Source organism: Henckelia pumila, chromosome 1 (genome assembly GCF_033568475.1).
Source record: "Henckelia pumila isolate YLH828 chromosome 1, ASM3356847v2, whole genome shotgun sequence".
Lineage (NCBI taxonomy): Eukaryota > Viridiplantae > Streptophyta > Magnoliopsida > Lamiales > Gesneriaceae > Henckelia > Henckelia pumila.
Genome location: NC_133120.1, coordinates 116,092,228 through 116,105,982, shown reverse-complemented (window position 1 = coordinate 116,105,982; position 13,755 = coordinate 116,092,228). Strand labels below are relative to the sequence as shown.

Sequence of the window (13,755 nt, the reverse complement as noted above, 5' to 3'; positions counted from 1 at the left end):
TTATTTTCTTCCTCTTTTTCCTCCAGGTTTGCATATTTATAGTGGGCCTGTTCCACTCAAATCTGGCTCAGAGAGTTCTTATTGTCACTGGACAAGACTTAAACGAACTGTGGGAAAAAAACTTTTCAGATTTTGGGCTGTTGTCAGAGTTAAAAGTGTATGTTAGTCTCTCAGTCTGTTTTATGCTCAATAGACAGTAGATGCACCCGAAATCATAGATGCACAATAAACAATTAATGGTTTTATTGACCAAAATTTGTAATGCCTTCCTTCGATGAGGATGATAATCACTTTGCCAAAGGCCTTGTGTTTAGTATTCTTGTAGTTACCTTTCATTAGTGTCTTTTCGCAGTGATACACTTCATCGTGAAGGTTTCCACATGGGGCGTCAAGATGTACGATCTTCTTTCTCTCTCCATCGATTTTTTTTTTTTTATAATTAAAAAATACAATAACTGAATCTTTAGTATTAACTTCACCAGTTCTTATTTTTTAGACTCTTTACACATTTTCCCTTGTTTTTATTGTAGGGAAAATTTGTTTACCTAGAATCTCGTATGGGCATGACTAAATTCACCCATAAGGATGCTGGGAATGATGAAGCATTGGATTATATGTTTGTTGATGAAGTATGTTTATTATGTTTATTTAAAAATATGAAGCATTATTCAATTATATGTTTCTAGATGAAGTAGGTTTATTATGTTTATTTATAGTTTTACGACATGCCATGACAAGTTCAATTTTTTTGTCTCCTTTGCATTGTGTTTTCTTAGTTCTGATGTATACCTAGTTTTCTTAGTTTTGATGTATATTTCAATTTGAATTTGAAGTATACCCTTAATTATTTCAGGCTGATCTTTTAAGAAACCCAAACACAATATTGTCGAAAAGTTTATCCTTGCTGTGTTGTAAACATCGTATTCTTATTACTAAGACACCGGTGCAAAACAAACTTGCGGTATTGTACCTATCATTATTGCATTTATATTAATTTTATTGGTTTTCGTTACACTTTGACAAGCATGCAACAATATAATAAATTTTTTGTTTGTTGCTTATAGGAATTATGGGCGCTATTTCGATTCTGCGTTCCAGGGATTCTTGGTTGCGAGACTGAGTCAGTTCTCTAGTTGCTTTACATTATTAGAGGTTCATATTTATGTGCTCCCATTTAGTTTATATCTTATCCATTGCTTGTCCATGCAGGTTTTTCAAGAAATATGATTGCTTCCGTAAGGCTGTTGAGGGAAACACTCCTATTAATGAAGAAGACTTGGGTTATTCAGCAGCTCAGGTGCGGCACTTGGATATATGATAAGATTATTTGAATCTGATGGATATTCATTGATATTATCTTTTTACTTCTCTTGTTATAAGTCACTTAGAAAATCCATCCGTCCTTTCTTTCTAAGACGAGCAATGTCTGATTTTGGCATCCTATTGCCCAAAAAAGATGAGATGGTAATATGGTTAAAGTTGACTCCTATTCAGGTACCAATTTATTTTGTGTTTAATTTTCTAGAAATTTTTTCTTTACCTAAATTTCGTATTCATAAACCTAGCGCCAAAGGTACAAGAGTTTCTTGAACAATAAGGAGACTTTGACAAAAAACAATCTCGCTCCACTCTCGGTAATATCCTCAAAAAGCTTTATAATTAAGTACTTTGACAACTTATTGATTAAATTTATTATTATTTCGATCCATGCGTTTTTTCTGATATCTTGTAGTTTAGGAAATTATTAAATGAGAATATGTTTAGTATTCACTGGTTTGTTTTTATTCTTGGAAACAGGTTCTAAGACAGATATGTGATCATCCGCGTCTGGAAAAAGGAGTTGCTGATGATCCTGTAGCGAACCTCGAGCTAGATGTTTCATGCAAGATACGCTTTATCTCATCTTTGTTGGTAAGAATCTAACCTTGTTTAGAATGTATGTTGTATGAATTTGAATGACCTCGCATACTATTTTTTATTTCAGAATGATTTGCTTCCCAAAGGACATTTCATTCTCATATTTTCACAGAGTGCACAGATGCTTGGTTTGATAGAGGTAAGTTCAGAAATAGTAGTTCGAAATTTTGTCTATGTTAAGCTGTCATAGATTTATACCGTTTTGCTACTTTGCTTTTCTCATACATTATTATATTGCTTATGGTAACACATCAATAACATGGGCTGCTCTGGCCATTCTTTGAAGTTGTGAATGAACCACATTTTGCCTCAATGGATGACATCTTTTATGAAGGTTAATCCTCTTAAAAAATCCAGTTTTAAGTGGGGAAAGATGATAATAATGATGAGTATTTTAATGCTATCCAATTGAGTTTGATGTATTCGAAAATCATCTAATAAAGAAAACAATTAAAGAATAGGTAGACAACAAGAAATCAACACATGCTGTGATAGAAACGGCAAAAATTGTATAAAATATACAAATAATGTATTGTAGAGAAAAATCTTATTCTCATTGATCAAGAATGAAGAATACAACCTAATTTATAAATATGGATGCATGCTAAATTATGGAAATAATCTATTTCTATTTTAACAAGATAATTTACATATAATTTACCCATATTACAAAGATTGAGAATCCTAGGAATTTAAGGAAAAAGAATATTCAACAAAAATGTTTAAAGGTCTATTTAAAGTAGTATCTAAAAGAAAAGAGGAAAGAAGAAAGAATAGAAAGATGAATCCGGATATTTTTTATGATTAAAGTTTGTTCGATTAACTTGAAAATTTATCAAATATTAAATAAACATTTTTGTATTATCTAGATTCTAGACTTTTATTTCTAAAAAAAGGATTCTAAACTTTTATTGATAAATTTTGCCATTAATGAAAAAAAGATTTGTTGAAATTTGGATTATACAGATCTATCTACTTGGTCCCCGCTTGACTTTCTAAAGCATTACCTTTTAAGATCCCTTCCCATAGGGCTTACGAGTACTTGTGGTTGTTTCTTACACTTCCGTTTTTTTTTTTCTGCATTTACGTACAGGAACATGCATCTTTTTCTTCTAATTTTTTCCGCTCCACAGTGTGGCATCGTGATTAACCCCATTTTTTCTTCAGGATTTATTGAAAATGCGTGGAGACGTTTACGCTCGATTGGATGGTAAAACTAAAATTCAAGATAGAGAGAAACTTGTTAAGGTTTGATAATCTTCAAAATGATATTTTTTTTTTACAAATATTTCTGTTTGTATTTCATTTGCTGTCTTCTTTCAGGATTTTCAGGAAGGGAATGGACCTAATATCTTACTTTTGACTTCCGGGGTTGGTGGATGTGAACTAACCCTCACAAAAGCGGACCGCGTCATTTTGGTTAATCCTGCTTGGAATCCATGGTTCATACTTCAAAATATTTTTCTGTTTTAATTACTTCCGAAGAACTTCCTTTATACTTTGTAGTGGGATAAAGACAATTCTTATCTTCTCCTAAATGTGGAGATCTATATTCTTTTTCCTCCTGAGATTCTTATTCAAAATGTTAAATGATTATTCCAAGAATGATGTTGACTTCTTTGCAAATTTTTAAGCGCTGATAATCAATGTGTTGACCGGGCATATCGCATCGGGCAAACCAAAGATGTCATCGTGTACAGGTTAATAACTTGTGGAACGATCGAAGAGAAAACCTACATAAAGCAGGTGAAGTAATGTCGTCTTTGTTTCTGTATTTCACTTTTGAGGTGTGGAAAACATATTTCAAATTTGATAAAGGCCCCCTTGAGTGCCTGGTTCATAGTTTTCATGACCTGAAATCAAAGATTAATGGTGAAATTAAGTTAGTTATAATCACATTTTTTTTCATTTAGTTTTTCATAGCTAGATATTAGTTGATGACACTGAATGCCATTATTAAATCAATTGTGCTTATGGAGATGCAGAATCATGTGTTTATCTCATGTAAATGTTCATTGTTTGCTCTTGTGGTTTCTTTGTTACTTGTGTGATTTTGCATTATATTTTGATCATGTTCTATTAGGGTTTGTTTTGATTATGGTCTTGAAATTTGTTATTTAGGTATTGAAGGAAGGCTTAATCAGACGTATAACTGAAAATGAAAAGCAGCCTCGCTATTTCAACACGGAGGTATTTGCTTGGAATTAAATTCTTTTGCACTGTTGAAATGGTTGCTTTCATTTTTTTTGCAATTTCAGTCTTTTTTGCAATTTCAGTTTTTCCAATTTTTCAATGTAATTCTTTTCTAGTCACTGATAACATGCACTTTTAAATCTTCCATTCATTTACTCTCCCCAGAAATCATAGAGTACCTATTTTACATGTCTGATAGTGAATGATTTTTTCAATGATAGAAGTTTAGCTATCATCTGTATATAAAACATTCATAAATGGCTGGAGAAAGAATTTTGAGGCCACTGTTATTATATGAATTTACAGGATTCAAAGGATATATATAGTTTGCCAACAGATGAAGCATTTGATTCATCTCAGGCTGCACTACGCCTGCCCAAACCGCAAGATCACCAGCATACTATGTAAAGCATTTTATTTTGTCATGTTTCCTCTTTCTTCATTCTGCGTGCAAAATTTTCAATTTTTCCCTTTACATTGTTCGTGAATCCTTTTATTCTTTCCTTCACGGATCTTAAAAGTAATTTACTAATTTGTATCATTTGTTCATTTCCAGTAAAATATATATGTATATTTTACACTACACTATTTTAAATTGTACTTGAAATTCATAAAAATACGCACACACACACAATCTTATTTAATACATACTTCATATAAAACTATAAATCATTTTCCAACAAAAAAAATTACAATCTAGTGTAGTTATGCACACAATGGATTTCACTTTTTCCTCCACTTGCCGTCCCAAAGTTCTAATCAGAATCTTTATTTTTAGGGAAGCCTCATTGCAACAGCATGTAGAGTTCCTCAACTCTCTCGACATAGCTGGAGTTACTTATCACACTAGATTGTTCTCAGACACTTTTCCGGTACAAGAAGATGTGGTAGAAGGATAATTTGGGTGCCCTCTTTGGCTTGCTTGGCATCATGTACCTCGGCGTTCTGCCCCATCTGCTTACACAAAATCTGGGCAGAGATGAGTTGGAAAGTGGTACTTCAAGAAAGAAAAAAACGGAGAAGGAATCTCGCTGAGATATATACTGTTTTCCGGATCAAGGATGAGACTTCCTAAAGCTGTTTTGTCTCCCTTGATTGACTTCTTGTATCTGCATATTATTAGTACTTAGATAACGTTTTGTTGCGTTGCAAGTTTTTGTAAATTTTTGGTCGAATGATGGATGGATGGTCATCGTGTTGGTGCATATATTGCAAGGTAGAAGCTGTTTGTTGGAGGTACTATACCACGACCCTGCTGTTTTAAAACACAAGCCTCAAGGCTCAAACCTCAAATTTTGATGTCAAAACTTATACATCACTTGCATCTTCTCTGAAGTAAAAGAGCTGTTGTGTTGGATAAACAACACCGTGATTATTCCACATTCCCGCAAGTTGAACGATTTGGTCTATTTTCGACCAATTCTGATTTAGTCTATTCACTTTTTGGTGACTTAAAAATAGACACTTTAGGGGTGTATTCAATCCATTAGATCAAGTAATATAGAGGTATCTGATCTAGGCTTGTCTATACTTTACAAATCTAATTGAATCAAGAGGAGTTCAAAATAATTGTTGTAATGAATATCATAATTTTGTATAAATTAGACATTTGGAAAAATATGGAATTCAAATGTCAAGATATATTTAAGAAATTAAATTTTGATTAACATATAAATAAGAGTGTTAAAAACTTATTTTACCAATTATTTAAAAAATATAGAAAATAAATTCTAAATTTTGAAATAAATTACTTTGCCAAATGTTTTCTCCCTTCATATTTTAGACTTTTTTTCTCAATTTTTTCATTTACAACAATTATTTATATATTTTTTTGTTAAAAAAAACAATTTTTCATATCTTCAATATTAATTCTCGTGGTCTTGGTTTCATCAATTATTTGTATTTCTATATTTATTCTTGATTCTTTTGTTTGAGGGTCTTTTTTTTCTAAATATTGAAAATCTATTCTTGTAAGAGTATAAATAATTTCATTTGTCTCTAATCTCTGTTCTTGTAAGGTTTTATTATTTTGTATTGCTTGTAATTCAATAATGAATGATCAATGATATTTTTGAACTTTTTATTTATTTATTTTTGTTGTTCGAAACCTATGGTTGCAATAGTTTTGTTCTTAAAATTTTGTTTGAATTTTGAACGCTTTCAATTATTAATGCTATTTTTTTTTTATTTCAACCGTCTTGTTCGTTTTGAGAAAAATGCATATTCTTATTTTTTTTGGTGTTTATAAATGCTTGTGGTATATTGAAATATTATCGACTTATATATAAAAGCATTTTTTTTTTGACATTGGAGTGGGGGTTGTCAGGTTTTGAAGCCAATACCTCTCCTCTCCAATTTGTGCGAGTATGGTTTCATTTAGGCTAAAAGCATGTGTCATGAAGCATTTTTTTAGTAATTATAATTATTATATAGTATTTGTAGGAAAAAAATATTTATAAACCTTAGTGATGAATCAAATCGATATAAATATATAATACTGCACTCATTAAAAATATTTGCAACATTTTCAAACAATGTAACTATTGTAATTTCATTGCTTCATTTATGCTAATCATTTTTTTTATATTTACGTTAACATTTTAAGATAAGACATTTCAATAACATATGCAAGCTTATGTATAATGTTTAAATTTAGTTTTTTTGACACAATATTAACATCGAAACATTTCTAGTTATTACATGAGGAGTTTCCATTGTTTTGTTGATTGATTTTGAGCAATTACTACTACATGATTTGTGTCATAGTTTTGCTTTATTTTTATCTCATGTATTTTACGTATGTCTTGGAGCAATATAAATTTTTTAGTATTTATTAATAAGTAATATATGTTAATTCAAATTAAATTTTGATATTTGAATTTCATATAATATCATGCTTTATAAACTTTATTTATAAAATATTTACTCCAATGATAAAATATTCAAAATTTTGCTCGTGAAATGATAAAAAAATTAATTTAATAATAAATAATAGTGTATGTTCAGTATATTATTCATCTAATTGAAATTTTAAATTAAGATAATCTTATTCAAGATCTTTAAGATGTGTCATCCATAAAGCTTCTAATTCTTTTTTAAAGTTATTACTTAGTCCGCTGTAGATTGATTAACATAAATAAATTTATTAACGTCAATAGTTAAAAAAAATAATATCAATCTTATAATTTTGTTAAAAACAATTGAATACATTCATATCACATATTTTTTTTTTTATGCATGATGGGTTCATGAACTTGTTCTTTTGAGCTGAAATTTTCTATTATTAGTCATATAAGAAGAAGTGGTGAGTAATGTTAATAAATAATTTTTGTAAATATTTATTTACAAATTTTTTAAAAATTTACCTTCAAAAAGTATACTTTTTAAGTAACAAAAAACTATAATTGGTTTAACTATCTTTATCTCTTGTAAAAAATATTCATTCGTTAATAGCAAAATCATCCCATAAATAAGTGTTATAGTTTTAGCCTTTATCAAAAGGAGAAATAGTCGAATTTTTTAATTTAAACGTTTACATGTATATATATATATATATATATAAGTGTGCTGGTGTGTTATTTATTATTTATTTATTATTTTGGTTAAACATTGAAAGTACGTGATTTTCACAACCTTGATTTATTTTATTTTGAGTAATTCTCCTGAATTGTATCATGTGTGTGGCGGGTCAACCCAAAACAAAAAAGGGTAATTAACCAGTAGATTGGATCCATATCTAATCTGCTTTTCTTATCCCATTTGTCGCCTAAATTGCCCTAAATCCCTCGCATATGAAGATCGACAGAAACCATGGCAGATTCTCGTTCCATCGAATCGATGGTTTGAACTGAGAAGCTTGACGGCAAGGAACGAAGATTAATTAGGTGAAACCATCGATTTGCGTCTAACTCATGTCTTAAATCCTCGCATATCCAGATCGACAGAAACAATTTCTTACTCTTTTTAAAATCTGAAATCGATGGGTTTAATGAAAAATCGATGATTTTGCGTCTAACTCATGTCTTAAATCCATCGCCTACTTTTGATTCTCAGCTACCTCCATAGCCGTGTAAGTCACTGAAGTGCTCGATGGGTCGGGTCTCACAGCCATTGTTACAGGTTATTTTCTTCTTCTTTCTCAGTATTTTGTGTACTTTGGATTGTGGGATTTTAATTCTCGTGGTTATGCTATTTTGCGTTGATGATCAAAGTTTAAGTTTCCAATGTCGGGATATTCTTAATGTTGTTGTTATGCATAAGAATCTTTTGAGTTTGGTACTAGAAAACTTGTTAAAGGTTGAAGCCAGCTAGTTGCATGTGGATTCCAGAAGTAGCAAAGTTTCTTGTGTGTCAATCCTTAAATATGTTTGAGCTGTGGCATTTCTACTTTAATATAATTTTTCTTCGAATGATAAGTGAAAATATCAGGTAGGAATTTTAATTAAAAAATAGTTTCTCAATGATTCAAGGATTTGCAGTCTGTTTGTTTCCCATTGTCCATACACATTTTGTTTGATGTGTATACATGATATTGATGGCTAAATTAATCATGTGTTGTTCAGACTTGTGTGTGAATTCCTATTCTAGAAATGGTTGTGGAACTCAGATCCATCAAATCGGTAATCGTCGCAACAATGATTTTCATTTGTCTTCGCTTTGAAAGAGAATTGTGAAGGAAAGAAATTTCAAGAGTTCTAGTTATTACAGATTGAAGAAGACATAGGCGTAATTCAAGACATAAAAAAAGTATTTTCGGCGACCTCTCAAAGTCGACCATCTCCGACCATTCAATGTTGAGATTGGTAGAGGTAAGGAGAAAAGGAGGGGATGGTACGGAATATGAGGATTTCTGTATGTGTGACTTAAAGCCGGGATTACAAAGCCTTATGCTTGGAAATGTATCTGATTCTTCTTACTTGCCTTCAGATACATAATAGATAAGGGAGTGGAGTCTAATTTTCTTTTTCCTCTGTTTAACATTATGTTGTTTTTTTTCCTTTGTCTACTTTCCTTAGTACACCTTTATACTTGTTAGCTTATTGGATCGTATCTTTCTTATGTATTGTTGTTAGAATTTTCCTTTTATTTTTTGTCCTAAGAAGGTCCTGTTAAACTCTTTAGAAGATTAATATACCCTCTGTTCAGTTTCTTGATGAATATTATATGATCGGTCGTATAAAGTAAATAAATTAGTAGTTCATGGTTTCTTGGCCGTATATTCCCATTCGACATTGATGGAGGGCTGGATATGTGTTGTAATAACTCAACATTTGTTTGACCAAATGGTTTGTTTTGTATGCCATTGAAACTGACAGCAACTCGTGCTGCAGAAGCAACTGCGGTAACATTTTGTTTGGATCACTAGCAAGAGAACTAGGAATTTGATTTTTGGGGTTTGCAAAGTTAAAAATTGAATTAATTCTTGTTGCATTCCAAATTACTTTTTTAATCAAATGTATTAGTTATTCAGTTCAAAATATTACTTTTAACATATGCTAATTTTTCATAAAAGTTATTATTTTTATTAAAAAATATTACCTTTTTTATGAAAACTAATACTTTTTTTTGTAAAAATATTACTTCTAATATATATTAATTTGATATAAAAATATTACTTTTTATGGAAAAATACTATTTTATTCTTTGGCTGCTCATTATTAATATTATATAAAAGTGAAATCTTTGATGTTGTGCAAACTTACACATTTTGCAAGTGTTTAAGCCTGTCATTGAATTCGAGGACATATGCTGATACTCTCGATTCTCATAGGGCTGAAGCCATCAAGGATTGCATAGATTTCTTGAATTCCACTTCCACTTTACAAAGATCAAACTTTGTTGCAAGTTCTTGTTAGAAAAGTGTTGTGAATGAAAGAGGAACTGTTGTTTTAAGTAATACATAGTTATGTGTCAATTTAATGTTTAAGAACATGTATTGGGAATTGTCCAGTTTGCATTGTGACTCAGTCAATATTTGTATTTTGTCCTAACCTAGTAGATGAATGTTTTATATGAAATCATCAAGGCAGATATCCAGTAGTACCATATTTTAAATAATGTGATAGATTATCGGCACGGGATGCTTGCTAGAGCATATACATGTATATTTCTTTTCTGTGAAGGATATGTTAGTTAATTTCTTTCAAGAATGAAAATTGAATCTGTCGTGTTATTGTCCACTTTATTGTCTTTTAGGATGACTCATGTAGAGTGGCTCTCAGATCAAACAGCAATGGGGAATCTATTAATTCTTTTCCTAATGAAATAGAGATCGTGGCTCCAAGAAAGAGGCTGAGAAGATAAGCATCATGAGTGGTGCACATCGTGGGTGAGGCCAATGGGAAACTTATCAGTATTGATGGCAGAGACGGAATCGTAAAATCGACGACACGCTTGTTCATATGTGACGACAAGTGGAAATCTGAAAGCATGAACTTGGACAGCCAAACATTCACAAATACTATCCGATTGTCGAAGCTGTTGTGAAAAGCGTTGGATGGGGATATTTAAATCAACCAAGAGAAATGGATTCCATTCTATGTAAGATGAGTTGGCCCAGGTTCCAGTGATTATGTACTGGGAATTGTCCAGTTATGTGTCCATGTTGTAATACCAAAAAAAATTGAGTCTAATCCATGTAGATATAAACCCGATTCAAGTTCACAAATAAGAATATTTGAATGACGCCTACTTGTTTTTGCCAATAATTTGAAATAAATAATATTAATTTTTTGTCAAAAGTAATATTTTTTTTGCTAAACGTATTCGTTTTTATATCAAAAGTATTATTTTGTAACATATGCTTATTTGTAAACGGTATTAAATAGTAGTTTTTATGTCAAAAATATTATTTTTTATGTTAAAAGTATTAGTTTTTATGTAAAAAGTATTAATTTGTAATATATGCTTATTTGATATTTATGTTTTTTGTAAACGGCATAAAATATTATTTTTTGGTCAAAATATTAATCTTATTGCTAAAATTATTGGTATTTATGTCAAACATATTACTTCTAATGTATGTTTATTTGACATAAAAAAATATAATTGTTTTGTTCAAAAGTATTAGTATTTATGTTAAACATATTATTTTTTAGTTTGAAATATTAATTTTAATGTATGCTTATTTGACATCGAATAATACTTTTAATGTCAAATTACACACGTTAGAAGTAATATGTTTAACATAAAAAATAATACTTTTGACTAAAGAAGCAGTACTTGTAACAGAAAAACTAATACTTTTATGTCAAATTTGCCTACGCTAAAACTAATATTTTTCACATAAAAACTAATACTTTGATTATAAAAACTATTACTTCTCACAGCTAAAAGTATTACGTTTTTGGCCAAAAGTATTACTTCAAAAATTATTAATTAGATATGTATGGTTATTTCACATGTAATGAAATCCATTCATCCCTCCTATTTCATCTTTCAACAGCAGGGACAGAACAATTACATCAACTAGAATTACAATCTGTATTCAAAATGTACATTATAAGAAGAACATAGAGATGTCTACAAACAAAACCACATCAACTACGCTGCTCCTCAAAACTGATCATTTGCATGCCTCTTTGAATTTTCATTCTTTCTCCATAACATTTCCTTAATTTCAGTCTCTTTCTTATCAACAAAACCCGTCAAATCTTTGAAGCTGAGGCTTGTAAACACTGCTACCAGAACATGAAGGTTCACTTTGCTCGACATTCTGATGCCCTTCCTCGGTATTAATCTGGTTTATTGCACACAAACCCTCCAAAAAAAGATGGCTAATGCAATGAAGCATGCTATGCCGCATATAAGAAATAGTCTCCAGAATCTCTTGAGAGAGAGCCTGTTGTCATCTATCACATGACTCGAGCATTCTACTTTCGAGAGCCATTTGTCATGGATCCTTTGGAGCTCGCCACTTTTCGAGAGTTGGAGTACAGCCGTTAATAAATATAATTCCAGTGGCGAGTCCCTTTGGAACACTTGCAGAGATGATTTGCAAAGTTGAAATGGCTTGATACAAAACTTTATCTATGTATATGCAAATAAAAAGCACCGAATTCCTAAGCATGAGGATTAGTCACATAATCCTACAGGACCGAAGGTTTGATGCTATACCAATAGTTATAATAGGTGGTAGATAGTACAGATCTCATTGCATTTCAATCATTTTGCCACATTAGCGGCCAGATAAGATAGATGGGTCCATTGATGCCACCCAACTATATTGTTTTCTGATGCTACCCAACTATATTGTTTTCACAGGAAATTTTCCAGATTAATAAAATACAAAGAGAATAACACGATCGACCTATATAACATCAGAATTTCGACAAGGATTGATGAACCATAACTTTAAATTACAACATACTTACAAATCCCCATCCACTCTTTGTGAACTCCTGTCCCACAATACTGAACTCGCACTTCGTGGTGGACAAAAACAACTGAATATAGGAAACTCGTCAACAATGGCAGCAACTCCACCATCGGTTGGACCTCGTTGAAGGGAACTAAGATAATCATATTTTTTTCAATATTAGGAGCCTTGACTCTGATATGCTTAATTGATCGGTGAGAAACTTATATGCAAATGACCCTTCCTGGATTCCTATTGGATCTGAACTAGAGATGAAGGATTCGATTCCTTGAATTCTTGATGAAAGCTATCGCACTATTAGTATTGATGTCAAACTAGCTGTATAGCTCGAAATTCAGCTACTGAGGTGTGAGGCCATAAAGATACTGAGGTGTATTTTTGTAATTGTCCATCACTACAACACAGGTGGCAGATTAAAATTCAGCTAAATAACCCACGAGAAACAATTTTAGAGATAAACCAGAAATGCGAAAACGAGCAGCCTCCCATAATTTGTGTTCCCTTCAAATGATGATAAAATACCAATAATACCATCTATGAGCCCAAATCAGAGACATTGCCTTAAACTTTAACAAGAAACAATTGAAACACATATTCCAACTTCTGTTCCGAGTAAAAAGAAACCAGCTCAAGTAACATAATTTTTCCATAGACAAACTTAGTAACGCCCATCTTTAATTTAGCTATTTTTCCAATTACCATACAAAACACAATTTTTTCCATCCAAAGAACGAGTTTTCGCATTATTAGTCGAGAATTTGAGGCAAATAAGAACACAAACCCGCACGCAGAAACATCTCATAAGTCGGCTCCGCACACACCAAAAACAATAAAAACAAAAGACCCAAGAATTTCACAAAGATGATGGCTAAATTCCCAATATCCCAACAATAATAATACAACCGAAATCCTTAAAAAGGGCAAAGGAGAAATGTTCCTCACATCCATCTTTGAGATTTTCTTGTCTGACCTGTTTAGATATGTGTTTGTAGGATTTGTGCACCACCGGAGACCTGAACCCTCATCTCTCGAGGCGGCGCTTCTTCTTGGCTTAGCAGAGACTACGAGCTTCGAAATACGCAGAAAAGCAGCAGCATAGTTGCTACACAGATCTAGATTTTTGATGGTTGTGGATGAAATAGGCGACGAGAGTAAAGAGACCATTGATTCGAGATGGAGCGGTGAGTGAGAATCGGTTTCCTTGTTGATTTCTGCGATGGAGAGTCGAGAGAGATTGCGAATCCGATTATGGGTGTGAGAATGGGAGA

The 13,755-nt window shown here is 31.6% G+C and overlaps 1 protein-coding gene and 1 long non-coding RNA gene across 3 annotated transcripts in view; both read left to right on the top strand.

The window, feature by feature from the left end:
• The window catches only part of LOC140873402 (protein CHROMATIN REMODELING 24-like), a 29,527-nt gene extending 24,082 nt beyond the window's left edge, over nucleotides 1-5,445 (top strand). The window contains exons 11-26 of the mRNA XM_073276507.1: nucleotides 27-157; nucleotides 353-395; nucleotides 531-629; nucleotides 854-961; nucleotides 1,065-1,120; nucleotides 1,210-1,297; nucleotides 1,381-1,494; nucleotides 1,566-1,634; nucleotides 1,798-1,911; nucleotides 1,985-2,056; nucleotides 3,085-3,165; nucleotides 3,241-3,359; nucleotides 3,552-3,663; nucleotides 4,039-4,107; nucleotides 4,417-4,514; nucleotides 4,889-5,445. Coding sequence (XP_073132608.1) covers nucleotides 27-157; nucleotides 353-395; nucleotides 531-629; nucleotides 854-961; nucleotides 1,065-1,120; nucleotides 1,210-1,297; nucleotides 1,381-1,494; nucleotides 1,566-1,634; nucleotides 1,798-1,911; nucleotides 1,985-2,056; nucleotides 3,085-3,165; nucleotides 3,241-3,359; nucleotides 3,552-3,663; nucleotides 4,039-4,107; nucleotides 4,417-4,514; nucleotides 4,889-5,009 — 1,494 coding nt within the window. The 3' untranslated portion in view covers nucleotides 5,010-5,445. The remainder of the gene's footprint in view (nucleotides 1-26; nucleotides 158-352; nucleotides 396-530; nucleotides 630-853; nucleotides 962-1,064; nucleotides 1,121-1,209; nucleotides 1,298-1,380; nucleotides 1,495-1,565; nucleotides 1,635-1,797; nucleotides 1,912-1,984; nucleotides 2,057-3,084; nucleotides 3,166-3,240; nucleotides 3,360-3,551; nucleotides 3,664-4,038; nucleotides 4,108-4,416; nucleotides 4,515-4,888) is intronic.
• Nucleotides 5,446-7,852: 2,407 nt separating this feature from the next.
• Nucleotides 7,853-10,805, top strand: LOC140874585 (uncharacterized). 2 transcript variants are annotated; one of them, XR_012148156.1, is made up of 4 exons: nucleotides 7,853-7,994; nucleotides 8,164-8,229; nucleotides 8,673-8,918; nucleotides 10,306-10,805. It is a non-coding gene; the product is annotated as an uncharacterized lncRNA (long non-coding RNA). The 2 variants fall into 2 exon arrangements; XR_012148155.1 differs by lacking the exon at nucleotides 10,306-10,805 and having other exon boundaries at nucleotides 8,673-10,296.
• The last annotated feature ends 2,950 nt before the right edge of the window (nucleotides 10,806-13,755 follow it).